Source organism: Leptodactylus fuscus, chromosome 3, assembly GCF_031893055.1.
Source record: "Leptodactylus fuscus isolate aLepFus1 chromosome 3, aLepFus1.hap2, whole genome shotgun sequence".
Classification (NCBI taxonomy): Eukaryota; Metazoa; Chordata; class Amphibia; order Anura; family Leptodactylidae; genus Leptodactylus; species Leptodactylus fuscus.
This window is the reverse complement of record NC_134267.1, coordinates 68,546,196-68,562,560: the sequence shown is the minus strand read 5'-3', so window position 1 is coordinate 68,562,560 and position 16,365 is coordinate 68,546,196. Positions and strand designations below refer to the sequence as shown.

The following is a 16,365-nucleotide window of genomic DNA, read 5'->3' as shown; positions in this document are numbered from 1 at the left end:
TGTTCTGTAGCTAATCTATTTAGAAACACTTAGAACTCTAAAGAAATAGCTTCCTAAGCAGATGACAGACGCAGACAAGGTTGCCAAAAAATGATGATAGAAAAGTGGTTACAACAGACTCTGTATTACATAGAAAAAGTGAGCAAATTGGCAAAATATCTACATAAATTTAAGACACAAGTGGAGATCAATTGTATAATGAACGCTATATCTATTGGGGATGAGGTGTACATTTCTCAAAACAACGTTTTGTTTTTTTAAAATTAATTTTTCATGTCATTTTACAAATACCATCATTATCCTTTGCACACTCTCTTCAACTAGTAGTTTACTGGCACAGGTTCAAAAACTCTTCTTTTTATGGTTGTCTGCATTTTCAAAAGCCACTGGAGGAAGATTTAGTTTCTGGAATGTATCTTGACTTTCATTGCTATTTCTAATCTTCTGTTTCTCCAAGTATCACTTATGGGCCGTGTTTCCTGGAATTCTCAAGTGAAACTCTCAGCCACTATGCAATACAACAAAAGGAAAATGAAGCTGCTGTCAGTTTGATAAAACCCACTTTTGGACTACCGTTAAAAACCTGCACCCCCTATAGCAAATACTCATCACCTATGTTAGTGGGATCCAGATCTTGGAACAGCCTATAGTTTAGTTTTTATAAATTTGTATAAATTTCCACTACAGCCTTTTAAAATTAGATGATCCTTGACAACAGGCTACAAACGGTTGTGTTTTACAAATGTTTTGCCAATACATAGAATGAAGTGTGTGTTATACAGTATATTATCTCTTACTGAATCTTCATCCAGTTTGCCCTATTATATTCTGCACATAGGAATATTTGAGCATAGATACAATGGAGGTTCAATGCTTGACTATAAATATAAGTAAGTTGATGAAAAAGTAAGAATACTGAACCAGTTAGTGACCTAAGTCTTGATTCACATGGCCATAAAATGTTTTTATAATACAGACACAAATCTGGTCTTGGCTGGGATTTGTGGTGATAGAAGTTCAGATTCATGTATTGTTGACCAGTAGATTGCACCACCATTCCATTATAGGCAGCTTGTGGGAAAACTACCTCCTTTGGGCTAGTTTACATGGGGCAAGATTTTGACGCAGAATCAGCCTCAAAATCCGCCCCCTCACAATAGAGGTCTATGTAGACCGCTAGCGGTTTGTTCCCGCTCGCGGAAACAGAAGTGAGCTGCCCTTTCTTCAGGTGGATTCCACGGCTGATTCAGCTGCGGCGTCCACCTCGCGGCAGCACCCTCCAGACTAGGCCCATTCATTTGGGCCTAATCCAGAGCGGAAAGCTGCAACGGAATTGGTTCACGCGGAACCCCGTGTGAACTAGCCCTTTGAGTTTCCTTGTGACTGCCACAAGCCGCCTTGTGCTAAGACCCCCACGTAGCGCTGAGAGAGGTTTCCTCTACAGACTTTCTGCTTCAGTTATAGGGAAACTGCTGCCGTTTCTATAGGTATAATTTACATGCTGCAGTTTCCAAAACTGCAACCGCTGTGAAAATGTTTCTGCTAGAATCCTATGCACTTTGCATGGACTTTAAAATGCTGTGGTTTTTGCCACGTGAGGCCTGGCCTTATAGAGGATTATTAGATCTTACGTGTTTCAGTTAGTTCTCCAATACTGAATCCCCTTTCTTCTAACTCTCTTGTGTATTTCCTTTCTTAGTCCTACTTATAAGTTCTGAATAAACTGACAGTTGGATTTTGCCACTTGGGTGTGTCCATGTATACTGTGACTTGTCCAGTCAGATCGGACAGTATCAGATTGTGCTGGGATAAACCCCTCCGACAGTGGGAATGGTGACACCAAGTTCTCAATTTATCCATACATTTAATAGGAGAATGGCAGAGTGTAGAGTTCTAGGAAAAGATGTTCTCAGAATCATTATTTCATGGCAGATATATCTATGTACTAAAATATATAAGGGTAGTAACAGGTGCTGTTTAAGTAAAATATTTGTTGGGATTGAGCTAAAGTACCTGAAAAGAGTACATGTACATATTTAACACCACCATCCCTTACATGTGAGATTTGCCTATACTCCATGACTTAAGGGCCTGTTACAGTGAAAATACGATCAACCAATTATTGGGTGTAAGTATTCAATGGAAATAATTGGCCAGAGTAACTGTATAGATGATCAGTCGGCTGAACGTGTCCTATACCCAGCATTATATGATGTAAGTTTATCAGCTGAATAACCTGTATTAAGAGGTCTGTGCTGCAGATAATCGATACGAATAAATGGGAGAGGAGTGGTCACATTAGCAGTTATTCCTCCCTCATGTACATAGCGGTAGTCAGTGTAATAGTCTGATGTAGACAAGCAACAAGGTGTTTATTTTTAGTGCTTGTCCTATCTGAACACTTGGTAGTGTAATAGGACTTAAAATCTGGCATCTTCTATTTGTAGACCAGATGATTTGACATCCTTCTGTCCATTTACATAGGTATAATCCAAATATCTAAGACGATGTGCTACTCTCCAAACTTATCTGTGGGAAGGCTGTTTTAATGCGGAGATGTTGGTTGCCTGCTTGGCATAAACGAATGTGGGTCTATTTATATTCCATGTCAGTATCTAATTGATGACCTGTTGCTCTGCTTAATGCAGATATTGCAGAATACATCATGGGCTGCTTATGCTGACCCCAGCTATCAGGATTGTACTGGCCTTTAGCCCAGGTCTGGTAAATGAACCCTGCTGGGAAATCATTAGAGAATTGAGCATGGTCGCAAGGTCAGACATTTTTCCCCCATATAGGAAATTACTACTAAATTGGAATTCTTTCCTTTTGCAAGTTGACCATATGTTAGCATGATGGAAAGTAAGCAAGAAAACATTCTCTTGCTGTTATTTATTTATCATTGTTAACTTGTTAGTGACAGATGCACAAGGTTTTTTTGTTTTTTTTTAACCCTTCCACAACCAAGCAGAAGTATTATCATGATACGCCATGTTTATCGTAAATTTCTTTACAGCGCCAACTAATTCAATAAATTTCCTTTGACCATAGAAACATAGGGTAAAGTCTTAGAAATCACATACTTAAAAATAAGTACTGGATTCTAAGCAATGTGTATTAAAGAGTGCGATAACATGTATTTCTACATACAGTATATATGCCTGGTTGCGAAAGTCAAGACTTATAACTTATATTGCTTTAAAATTCGATACTGTGCACTACAGCCAGAAATGTTGGCGTAAGAGTTAAACGGCATGTCTGTAGCGCTTTCTCTGTGTGACATGCCAGCATCACCCCTCACAAAGTCTTAAGCCCCAGTAAGTCAGCAGTAAATGCTGTTTGGTAATTGCAGTAATGATCACACAGCTGTGCTTTCCTGGTATTACAACGCATGTCAGGACCGGTTTAGAAGCCTTGCTTCATTTCCTGCCAGATGAAATCCTGCCCTCACGACTTAGAGCAAAGAAGCCTAAACAACCTTCTATATTATCCCACAAGTAGAAAGAACCCTGGGCTCAGGAATGAGCACGCACTGCTATACGATTCTTATTGAGGCGTTTCATCTGAGAGCCCAGTATTAAACCACATGATGTGAGGCCACAAGTTCATGCCCTTTTTCTCCATAGAGAGATGAAGCAGCTAAACAAGGAATGACATTTTATTTAAAGGGGCAGTCTGAGATTAGAAATAATGACCTGCTGTTATTTGGAAAACAGTGCCACACGTGTTTATTGGTCAGATCTGGTATTGCAGTACTTTATACCTAGAAGCAGTAATAAAACATACCTTATAATCAAAATACAATTTAGAAAGCTTGCTTGGGATTTTCCATTGTATATGAATTCTATGAGAAGATCTACAAGACTGAAGTCATAAAGTTTTTGTGGTAGTTTAAGCTCAGCATAGAAGTAGAAAGGGAAAATATCAAACTTGTATGCTTTCATTTCATTCATTCAGTACTGCCATAAATATTGTATGTGTGATTCCAATCTAAACCTGCAGACATTTGCTTTCATGGCTGTTAGTGTTAGATTATCCCACTTATATGCATACCTGCAATCTTTCAGAAACATCCCTGTAAATTCCTATGAATTCTGTTCATTCCTGGTAAACACTGCCGAAAATAGGGCTGGGTTTCAGCAAACCCCATTATTGGACATTCAGAAATAGTTTGGGAATTGTGATTTTACCCACTGAAATGTTGGTTACTGTGCATTGCTTCCTGTTAAAGCTGAACAAGTGGGTACAATTGCATCTACTAAATGGCAGATAGAGTGCTTATCCTGGCCTAGATAAAATGAGCATTGACACAAACAGTGTACTAGAATGAGTGTCCATGTCGGCCTGTATGAATTGAGTGGCAGCTTCCGTGCTGATCCACCTACTCTACACATGTGAGAGTTCGGGAGGACCCCATATGATCAGTGCTAGGACCTCCACAGATCAAACACTTATGAACTACCATATGGGCATATGATAGCTTTAAATCTTGCTAGACCCCCAAATTAAATTGATAAGTTGGACAACAACAACCAATGATAATTAAAGTATACTGAGGTGCTAAACACAATTGAATAGATGTTTCTGTGGGATGTCAGTTCAGGGGTGTGTGTACAATGTGTCCATGGCAAACAATGTTCCCGCTATTTGTTTGAGGCTATTTGTTTGAGGCTGATTTCACCCCATTCTTTTTCCGCTTCGTAGTGCCTAATAATGGCAGTTCTCTAATATTAAAAATCCCTTCTAATCTGTACAGCCCTCTCTGACACCAAGTATAAAGTGATGATGACTAGGAACCTGCTTTTTTCATATAATGGGGTCTGACCCATTTTGACTGTTCCATTAAACATACATTCTGTTTGCTGCACTTGTTCTGTTTTTTGATGCATTATATGTCCCATTGCAAGCCATTTTGTAAATAAATGTAATATCTAATCCCATGAGGGTCTTTTAATGCCCAATAATAAAGATCCGCTTTTTCTAATTTCAGTTTACAATAGTATATTATACTAAAAGGAAAAATCATTAATTCATATTTAATATTTTGCATTTTTAAAGAGGTTGTCCCTTTTCCTGGGTTATAGCAATTGAATGATCCTGAATAGTATACATAGATTTAATATATAGGGTCATTGCGTCATTGCTATTTTCTTGAAAGATAAAATTCTGCAGTTCCACATGAAGTTGCATACTGTACCAGATTTCAGAAGGGACAACGTAGATGTTTTCTTAAAAGCGTGGATGATACAATCATTTCTGTACTGGCTCCAACAATTCATCTGGATGGTATTTTCTACTTCCACAGGAAGCAAAAAGTCATTAAGCTCATTTGCTGTCTAGACAATGCAACCCAGGGGCCTTTGGAAAAGCTTCTTACTATAGTCTTGGGTGAATTCACATTACAATATCGTCTTGGTAGTAGCTCACTGTATTGCCAGGGTTGACATGCGCCTTGATTTTTTGGTATGTTGAGTTGCCTTTTATGCAAGTTAATAGAAAAATGATGTGTTTGGTGGAAAGATTGATAATCCTTATAAAGTAATTACATTTAATATTTAAGGTGCCAAGATGTCACCTTGAGCTTTCCCATGTAGTTTTCACATTCAATGTCCTATAATCCAGTAGTAAAGGGATGCAGTAAGATAGTGGTTGATAAAGAAATATTATGGTTTATAGAGAGTATCAAAGCTCCAGGATAACCACCCTAAATAAAAAAAAGCACATGCCAGACTATTGGATGACAGAGTAGAGGATTTTTTGTGTATTCAGAATTGCATAAGATTCAGTTTTAATCGACTTTACTAACAAAAAGCATAATTTATTGCATTTTTGCAGTAGTGCTGTGTGTAGGGAATTTGGCAGGCAACTCTGGCCCCCGTCACACAGTGCACTGCTATAATTTTTACGGCTGGAGATATAGAGAGATAAACACTTGGAAGAAATGTATTCATGTGACAGTAGATACAAAATGAATCATTCAATGATATTTTTTTTTTTTAACGTCAGGCATCAAGAATCCTGAGAGAGTGTAAAAAATACAGTAATAAAAGAGGTGTTTCCAGAATCCTGGTGGCTTTCCTTTGAAGCATCATTCAGTGACTGGCGATAGCTATTAGTGCCTGTTTATTAATCTTCACAAGGCTTATCATTAGTTTCAACCTTCATTTGAAAAGACCTGTTCTCTTGACTCTGACGGTGACCTGATTCAATGCTTACGCCAGATTACTCCCAGGGCACTCGTGCATGGAGACTGCCAAATAGCAATGTTTTTGTAATTCCGGCTGTAATCCGCCAGTGAATGATCTAATGCCGTTAAACATATTCTATTTAGCATTTTTTTTCTTTGCACTACTGCCAGGAGTTTTTTTTCTTCATTTATTTTGTCACTTTACCCATTCCATTAAGGATCGGGATGAACATTTTGCATCTGTTTGCAAATCTGTTTAGTGCTATTGCACTGCCGTTTACACAGTGGCAAAGGCAAAATGAGCCTAAACTACTCGCTGCCTTTTTTTTATTATCCTAAAAGCAGTTTCATTTGCAGATAGTACAACCAGCACAAGAATGTTTGAGTGTACTAATCCTTATCTGAAATAGTTATTCACACTTGAGTACTTTAATGGAGCAGTTAGCAGCCTCAATTGCACGTTTTTAACATGTAAATGGTTTACTTTATAGTGGAAGCAGCAATCCCATCCCCAGTTGTTTCGCACTCCATTTTATGATTGTATATTACTACTGCATTTGTTTTTTAGTGCTTGTCCCTTCCATGGATTTTAGAGGAGAATGGGTTAAGTTTTCCCCTCTCACAGTTTGCCATGTCAGGAATATTATGAATGTGATGCTCTGATACTGCACACAATCTCTACATTCTGTAGCAGCTTCTGAATGTCAGCATTATTCATTGTCCTGCCAACATTGATCTAGTTGGTAGCCTTTTAACCTTACCAGGAATGCCACGCATTAAAGCCAAGTCCACAACATACGGGGATAGACGGCGGCAGAAGTCATGAGTGGTCACCTGCTCACAATACAGAACTATTGGCAAAATATTGCACAACCTAAATCACTAATGATTATGCTAATATTGGATATCATTTATGACTATGAATATCTGTTTTGCTATTATTATTATTATTATTATCCATTATCCATTAAGGAATCATTGAAAATTAAAGTAAGTTGTTAAGTAACACCTTATTATATTATCAGTACAATATTGGGAATGTTATTACAATTGTTTTAGTTCCTTTATTCTAGTAAATGTCTTAGCTTAATTTCTAGGGAATAAGAGACAGAGATGGAGTAAGGTGAATTAGTTTCCATTGGGCCTAGTTAGTTCTGTTTTTTGTGTGTGTGCAGACATCATATATCTGATAGTACTTGTAAAAGAAGAATGAACTGGTGCCCTGCTGACTAAATTGTCCTCCAGAGTGGTATTAGTTGCAGAGTGTCTTAGTTAACTAAGCTCAATGCTTGGAATGGCACAGAACGGCTGTCATTAAGAATCTAAATAGCTGTGCACTAGGGTGTGTATGTATGGAAGACGACATGATAATGCCTATACAATTTACATACGTAAATATTGTGGAGTGGGACCAAAAAAAAGAGGTTAGAGCAGTGTTCATTACTACTGTTTCTACCAATAAAACCTTCCATTTGTGAATGTATCATGGTAGCGACTGACATCTAAAGCCATTCTATTCTATAATGTTGCACCTAGAATATATAGTGGTGTATGGTAGTTGCCCCTAAGAATCTGATCTGCATTGACTCCAGAACACTAATTAAAGATGGTTACTGTATCTTGTAGACCAGTCAACCGATAAATGTTGTTTACCAATCCATTGACTTTATCCTGGTACCAATAACAATGGTAAATGCCTGTGAACATTAGTTAAGGGATGTGTAGTGACTCCTCCATGAAGATACTTCTTGTGTACATTCTTTTTACATGCTATAAACCAGGGGTAGGGAACATACGGCTCTCCAGCTGTTGCAAAACTACAACTCCCAGCATGCATACTTGCTCTTCTGTTCTTGGAACTCCCATGGAAGTGAATAGAGCATGTTGGGAGTTGTAGTTTCACAGCAGCTGGAGAGCCAAAGGTTCCCTATCCCTGCTATAAACTATGGCAAATCTTCTAATGTGCCTCCTCCTACTCAGTAAGGCTCCATGAATACGAATGTGCGCTTTGTCAGTGTTCTAGCTGTGTTTATCTTATGGCCCCATACACATGCCGGTGTAATATCTTTGGTCCATGAAGAAGTGAGAGCCTTGGGACAAAACTCAGGACAGGTCCTATTCTTGTCCATTTTGTGGCTTGGGCTCATTAATAAAATGAATGGGTCCGTGGAGGACACAAACGTCACAATGATATCATCCATGTGCCGTATGTGCGTTTTTCTCAAGGACTGTAAAGTAACTTAAGGGTATTTTCACACTACCATTATTATAGTCCATTGCTTTCATCCTAACAGAAGAAAAAAATCCTGCAGAAACAACTTTTTCTTCCGTTAGAGAAGTAAACAAATATGATATAAGAAAGCCTGTTACATTAAAGTGAATGGGAACAGACGTGACAGAGGGTGCTGTGTCTGCATCAGTCACTCTATCACTGCTAAAGTCCGTTGTTCTCATCCTATGAGGAATGAGTATAACAGACTATAATAACTGTAGTGTAAACCCACCCTAACTCCTCTATAACAAGATATTAGCAGATCAGACTACATGGTCAAAGATACAGGTTCCCTTTAAACCACAGAACCATGACAAAATTTCTGAGAAAGCTGATAGCAAAATGTACGTTGGAGTTTGAGGTGGTGGTCATTTGTGATTTCACATTATACTGTAACCAGGTTAGTACTGTAGATTGATCTTTATGTAGTGGTGCACAATGTTGTACCTTTTTTTTTATTTTTTTTTTTTCATTCATGTCATCAATAATTTTTTTCCTTTTATTTACTATTAGTTTTTTTAAAATGTTTTTAGGTTATTATAGTCAGTTGTATATCATAGATTGAACGCATTTTATTCATATATTAGAGAGTGCAGAGTTGTTTTGTATACATTAGTGTGTACTATATCCCGCCTATAGCATATCTGTCTTTAGGTGGTCACAGCAAGATAAAACCGGCGGACAAGTCATGGAAAAAGTCAGAATTTTTTTTTTTTTTTTTTTTTTTTTTGGGGGGGGGGGGCAAAAATTGCGACTTAAGTTTGAGTAATAATTATGTATGGCAGGGGTGGGGCTATCAACCCCGTCAAATTTACCATCAGCATTTACACCCGTTTTCTGGCATTGAAAATACTCGTCTTGATGAATCAACCCCATTGTTTAAGTTTTTGAAATCTGTCAAAAGAAAGAGTTTGTATTTAATAGTATTATTGTATTGTAAAATTACAGCTGAATATTGATAGTGTATATTTGTTCTATACTGCGATCCCCTCCGATTTCTAAGCAGTCATGTTCAGGTGCTATTTCAGGTTCAATTGTACCAATAAAAAAAGCAAAAGCTTCCAAGCAGAGTCAAGACCATTGGCAATTTGCACAATGATTTGTTAGATGTGTCACATTATCTGCAATGGCATTCTGGTCACAGGCAGGTTGTAAGCATCTTTTGTCAGCCCCGTAGCAGTCTTCTCTGCACGTGTGATGTGTGTGCAGTTATTGCTTACAAGTAACAAGATATTTCCTTGCCTTGTTTTTGGCGAGTCATCTTTTATTCATCGTGCTTTGTCAGGTTGTTTGGCGGAGAGTATGTTTTCACCATGGTAAATCTCCTTCAAGGAAATCCTCTCCCTGTGTGAGTAATCACATTTTAAAGGTTACCCCAGGTCAAGCCATGCTGTGGAACTGGAGCCTGCCTGCCTCCTGCTCTCAGCCCCCCTCCTTCTTCCTCCCATAATATATTTTAGGCATTACAGACTGTGGCTTCACGTGACCTCCTTTGCTTTTATGAATGAGTTACATCAGGTTTGTGAGTACAAATCCCTGGAAGGCATGAACTTGAGGAAATGCATGGGACCCATCACTCACTCCAGCACACATCCCCAGGGGATTAGTAGAGAGGATTTGCTAAGCAATCAGAATACAACACACTGTAACATTTTGCATTGTTTTTCTTTATACCCTTAGCAGTTTCTTTCAGCAAGCTTTCCTTCCCTACTGGTATAATATCACAGGTTCTGTCTGCAGCATCTTATCTGTGGCTGTGCACACCTGTAGATAGATGCTGTAATTCTATTACTTTGCCTGGTTATTACATTAATTGAAAACAGAGACTCGAATCTCTCCCTAATTTGTTATCATTCGTGCATAACATGCTAATACTCCTCACATCCTTGTATTCATCATGAGAAGTATTGTTTTATCTAAGTTATTTTTGGTGGGTTCGCATTACCGTTGTTAAAGTCTGTTACTCTCATGGCAGCGTAATGGACACAGAAGAATAATACAGTTGACTCGCCTACTAGTAGGGAAAGAAGATCAGCTCCTGAGTCTACCAGCAAGTAAAATACTGTGTACAGAGAATAAAACCATTTCGAGTGTTTTTATGGAAGTTATATTTGGGATGAGATGCAGCTTCATATATTACATACAAGTCTTTTCCTCTTTGCGTGAATCACTTTAAAATAGATTATTATATGGCTCTTTTAACCATTTTACATTTTTTTCTTTTCTATTCTGCAGGACTTATCTGGTTCAATTGATGACTTGCCGACTGGAACTGAAGCAACCTTAAGTTCTGCAGTGAGTGCCTCAGGTTCTACAAGCAGCCAGGGGGAGCAGAGCAATCCTGCGCAGTCACCGTTCTCGCCACATGCATCACCGCATCTTCCAAGCATACAGGGTGGTGGGCCATCGCCATCCCCTGTGGGATCACCTGTCGGGAGCAACCAGTCAAGATCAGGTCCAATATCACCCGCTAGCATTCCTGGTGAGTTTTAATACATTTGCACATCTGGCTTTCAATGCTCATAAACTTGTTACTTGTAGGAAATGGAGGTTACAATCGACTGCTAGGCTCCATAAGCGGACATAAATCTGTGTCTCAATGGCTTTTAGTTATGTCTATGTCATGTGAAGAGGGAATTCCAAATGCATTACCAAACCAAGGTATAAATAAACTGATGGCAATGCTGACTTATATAATGTGAAAGCTTCATCATCTCTGAAATATGAGTAGCCTCTTACAGCAGAGATCGCATTTACATTGTAGTTAAATGGTTTAGGATGATTATTGTAAGTTTGCCAAAGAAACATCTTATGCATAACCAAAGTTTATTAAGACAGCGGACAACATACAAAATAGGAAAACTGGTAATGCAAGGAAAAGATAAGTACATACATTAGATAGCGCAAAAGGACTACTGGGAAGCAACTATGTGACCCCAGTTTCAATGTAGGAACATCTTAGACATGAAGATGTCTCACTCTGATCGCAAGTACTGCACTATGGTGTAGCCCCCCAGACTAAAAAAAAAAAAAAAAGCCCCCCTGGGGCTGGTTGCCATCAGAGCCATACCTTTCCGGTTGCAGGATGGCTCCCATGCGGTGAGATAGTGGGAGCCATCCTATTGCTTCGGTAATATTACTTTTGAGGCTGGTAACATAGCAAAACCCCCATAGAACCTTTTGATTACAGGTTCTAGTTTATGGGATACTGGACTACAAGAATAGGGCAGTTATAAGATAAGATAATCCTTTAACCCCTTAGCGACCCTTGACGTAACTGTACGTCATGGGTCGCATGGGGATGTATGGAGCGAGCTCACACGCTGAGCTCGCTCCATACACGGCAGATGCCGGCTGTATAATACAGCCAGGACCTGCCACTAACAGCAGCGGTCGGTGCCCGAGCCGATCGCTGCTGTTAACCCTTTACACACTGCGGTCAAACGTGACCGCAGTGTGTAAACGGCGCCGGCGGCATGGGCGCCGCCATGTTTTGCCGATCGCCGCCCTCCTGAACGTCACAAGAGGGCGGTGATCGGTTGCTATGACAGCCGGAAGCCTATTGAAGGCTTCCAGGCTTGTCTCTGCACGAGATCTATTAGACGATGCCAGAGGCCTCGTCTAATAGAAGTGCTGGGATTTTCCTATTCACTGCAATACTGTAGTATTGCAGTGAATAGTATGAGCCATCAGACTCCCTAGGTTTCAAGGTACCTAAGGGCTCTGATCATAAATGTAACAGAAGAAAAAAAAAAGTTTTTAAAAGTATTAAAAAAATAAAAAAAAATATAAAAGTTCAAATCACCCCCCTTTCCCTAGATCAGCTATAAAAGTAATTAAAGAACATTAAACATAAACATATTAGGGATCCCTGCGCTCCAAAATGCCTGAACTATTAGAATATTAAAACATTTATCCCGTACTGCGAACGGCGTAGCGGCAAAAAAAATAAAAACAGCCAAAAAGCGTTTTTTTCAACACTTTGCCTCCTATAAAAAATTGAATAAAAAGTGATCAAACCATCGGATCTTTCCCCAAATGGTATCAATAGAAACGTCATCTTGTCCCGCATAAAAAGACACCACAACCAGCTCCATACATGGAAATATGAAAAAGTTACAGGTGTTAGAACATGATGACACAAATTTTTTTTTCTATTTTGCAAAGTTTATCATTTTTTTAAAAGTATCAAAAAATTTCAAATACTATATAAATTTGGTATCACCGCGTTTGTACTGACACGTAGAACACAGGTAACATGTCATTTGTACCAAACAGTGAATGCTGTAAAAATTAAACCCATAAGAAAATGGCGCAAATGCATTTTTTCTCCAATTGCGCCTCATTCTGAATTTTTTTCCAGCTTCCCAGTACATTGCACAGCATATTGAATGGTGCCATTACAAAGTACAATTTGTCCCGCAAACAATAAGCTATCATGTGACTCTGTGAACTGAAAAATGAAAAAGTTATGGCTCTTGAAATGTGAGGAGGGAAAAACGAAAATGCGAAACCAAAAAATGGCCTGGTCCTTAAGGGGTTAATAGCCCCACCATGGAGAAATTCAGTATGTTATAGCAGCATGGATAATACAGTAATATATTGCAAGAAAGAACACATACAAGCTGAGAATAGCACATAGAACAGTTACTAGAAGTCATAGTAAGTAAAAAGAAAAGAAGACTTCAGGATCATTTAGTTCTTTGTGCAGAGTGATCTTCACCTAGCCTGATGTTGATTATACAGCCTGACTGCAGCTGGGAGTAAGCACCCCCGATAGCGCTCTTTCTCACACATGGGGTGAAGCAGTCAATCACTGACAGTACTAACCCAGTGCTGTCACAGTCTCATACATGGGATGGGAGTTGTTTTCCAGCATGGAGCTCACCACGGACAGTATCCTTCTGTCACCAACCACCTGTACTGGGTCCAGGGGGCTCCTCTGGACAGAGCTGGCCCGTCTAACCAGCCTGTCACGTTTATTTCTGCAGCTATAAAGATCACCTATAAGGAAAGCTGCTTGCTGGCTATGACTAATATCCCATCAGCAATAACAGAAACATGTAGTTAGAATAGGGGGCCACACAGTGGCTCAGTGGTTAGCACTGCAGCCTTGCAGCGCTGGGGTCCTGGTGTTCAAATGCCGCCAAGGGCAAAAAAAACATCTGCAAGGAGTTTGTATGTTCTCCCCGTGTTTGCATGGATTTCCATCCCATATTCCAAAGACATACTGATAGGAAAAAAAGTACATTGTGAGCTCTATGTGGGGCTCACAATCTACATAAAAAAAAGAAAAAAAGAAACGTACCTAGAATTATACAAAGACGTAAGTTGAAGTTCTTGGGCCCAAGTGCAGAATCTTTAATGGAGCCCCTACTTACCTTGTGCCATTTAGTATAGTGGTATATTTTAAATGGCAGAGAAACCTTTGGAGTCTCTTCAGGGTCCAGGGCCCAGTCGTGACTGCTGTCACTGCACTCCTGTAAGTATATAGTAGTAAACACTTCTTACATTGGAGAAGTTTCAGTATCCTCTAAGTGCCAGTTGTGAGTAAAATGGCCCTTCCCTCTGCATTCACTGTGTGAAGAGAGAACAGGCCATCTCCCTCCACTCACTGTGCTTCCATCGTAAAGAGATTGTCCAGGAACTGAACATTTTTGATACTGATGACCTATCCTTAGGATAGGTTATCAGTTTCATATCGATCGGGGTCCGACACCCGAACCCTGAACTGATGAGCTGATGTGGCCGCCACAAGCCATATACCAAGAATATGGCCAGAAGCAGCCCTGCTTCTATTCAAGTGAATTGAAGTGGGGCTGCAGTTTTAGGCACCACCATTACAGTGTATGACAGTGTATGACATGGAAGCTCTGTGCACTGTATAGACCTCCATACAATGTAGCGGTGGTGCATGATTGTTCTGATCCTAATATTCGTGTTTTTAATTCTTACTTAATAATGGCTTAAACTTGGAACCTGTTATTAAATGTATATATTCACATTAAAACATAAAATGCAAAAGAAAACAGCAGCTTACTGTACGCTACAAATCTGTCATGTTTGATGACGGCCTAATATTTAATCGTGAATATCTGTTGCTTATGGCTTGGGTTGGATTTTATCCTGGAACATGCTAACAATTATAGTTTTATAATCTTCTAACCTAATTTGCATATTCTGGTGCATGTATAATCATTATAAATGTTTGTTTCTGTGCAGGAAACAATCTTAAAACAAAATTCCCGAGTTGCCATTTGTATGACGGTTGAGCTTTACCTTTTTCGCTCTTTGTTGGGTAGCATGCAGGGAGAATGCTGTAGCATATTTAGCCTTGTTTGTTCAGAGGGAACCCAAACAATGCCGTGTTGAATAATGAAATTATCCACAATAAGGATGCGTTTGGAAAAGCAAACTGATGCCAGAGCGACATAAAAAATGAGACTGTCTCTATATGGGATGATGTTTTTTTCCCCTCTCTTTCTTTGACTAATTTCACCGAAACCAGCAGTGAGAGCTGACACAGCAAATCATCAAAATGCACGGCTGCTGCCAGACAACGTAGCAAATGCTAATTTCATTTGTCTTGCTTCCCGTGCCAAATCGTACCAGTTTACTAACAAAGCAAAAATGTAAATAAGGGAAACGGTTTCAAGGCTCTGTTTTCTTTTTTCTTCTTCTTCTTCTTTTTTTTTTTTTTTTTTTTTTTTTTTTTGTGTTGGCGAAGTCTTCCGTCAGCGGTTTCCCTAGCAGGTTGCCTCAGCAGTATAGTGTCCGTTAAATATTAAATAGGGGCAAAAGGTCTCTGAAAGATAGAATGCTGAGAGAGGGCATTATATGGGACATCTGAAACTGCCTTCCATTTCACTACAGTACAGGATTATAGTACCGTAGTATTTTTAACCCCTTGTGCTGCTGTATTATTTATCAATGCGTACCACAATGAAACATAAATTGAAAAGGTTATTCTAAGTAGATAATATACGTGTAAACAATCACATTTCATGATAGCTTTAACCCACATTTTACCTTTTTACCATCTATCTACTATTAGACCTGTTTAAACAAAGTGGGGGTTTTTTTGTTTTTATTTTTTTGTTTGGTGTACATTTTTGTAATATATGTTAACATATAGTTCTTCTTTGCCGTTTTCTAACTAAACAGTAACAAAGATAATCAGTCCTGTATTAACCATGTATTGTCAGTATGCTCAAAGGAGTCACTTTAAATAGCCGTATCTCCAGTTTTAGATCACCTAGAACGGTGCTTCTGGTGTCATATTGTAGTGTAGTGAAAGACGCTCCTTTTAACAACTTTTCCTTAGGTGGAAGACTTTTGGTTCAAGTTTGTTTCATGTGTTTATTCTCTGTGTTGTAATAAATATATTATTTTCTATTACTGATGGCTCATATAATTGCACTTTAATAGTGTATTAAAGCAAAAATGAACAATTAATGATTTTTTTTTTTTTTTTTTTTAGTTTCTGGAGCATTTTTATATTTCATGAATAAATGAAGATTAATGTAAATGACAAACTGCGTTTCTGAAAATAGTGTAGCTTTCATCTATTTTTAATCATCTTTTCTTTGTACAATAGCAGCAGCTGGACCCTAACACCTCTCTCCCTCTGATGCTCAGCTTGCACCTTGAGTCTGACTACAGCTCTGTATTTTTTTAGGAGCATTTCGAAAGGGTGGTGTCCTTTTTAATTCTTAAAAAATAATTTTAGATAATTATGTTTAATCACTTACACTAATTTGCAAACACACCCTTTTACAATGAATGTCTCCACAACAAGGAGTGTTTTCTCCTATCTTGATGGTGGGAACATGTATATGAAAATGTAGAAAGGTCCCTTTTCAACAATTCTATCTATCCATTTATCAAGCAGGAGGTTGGTACAGCG

General features: G+C 38.7%; 1 protein-coding gene across 8 annotated transcripts in view; it reads left to right on the top strand.

Moving 5' to 3' along the window:
- Positions 1–16,365, top strand: part of ARID1B (AT-rich interaction domain 1B) — a 311,032-nt gene that overhangs the window by 188,484 nt on the left and 106,183 nt on the right. For all 8 annotated transcript variants that reach the window (XM_075267670.1, XM_075267667.1, XM_075267671.1 and 5 more), the window contains one exon: positions 10,695–10,941. In XM_075267670.1, coding sequence (XP_075123771.1) covers positions 10,695–10,941 — 247 coding nt within the window. The remainder of the gene's footprint in view (positions 1–10,694; positions 10,942–16,365) is intronic.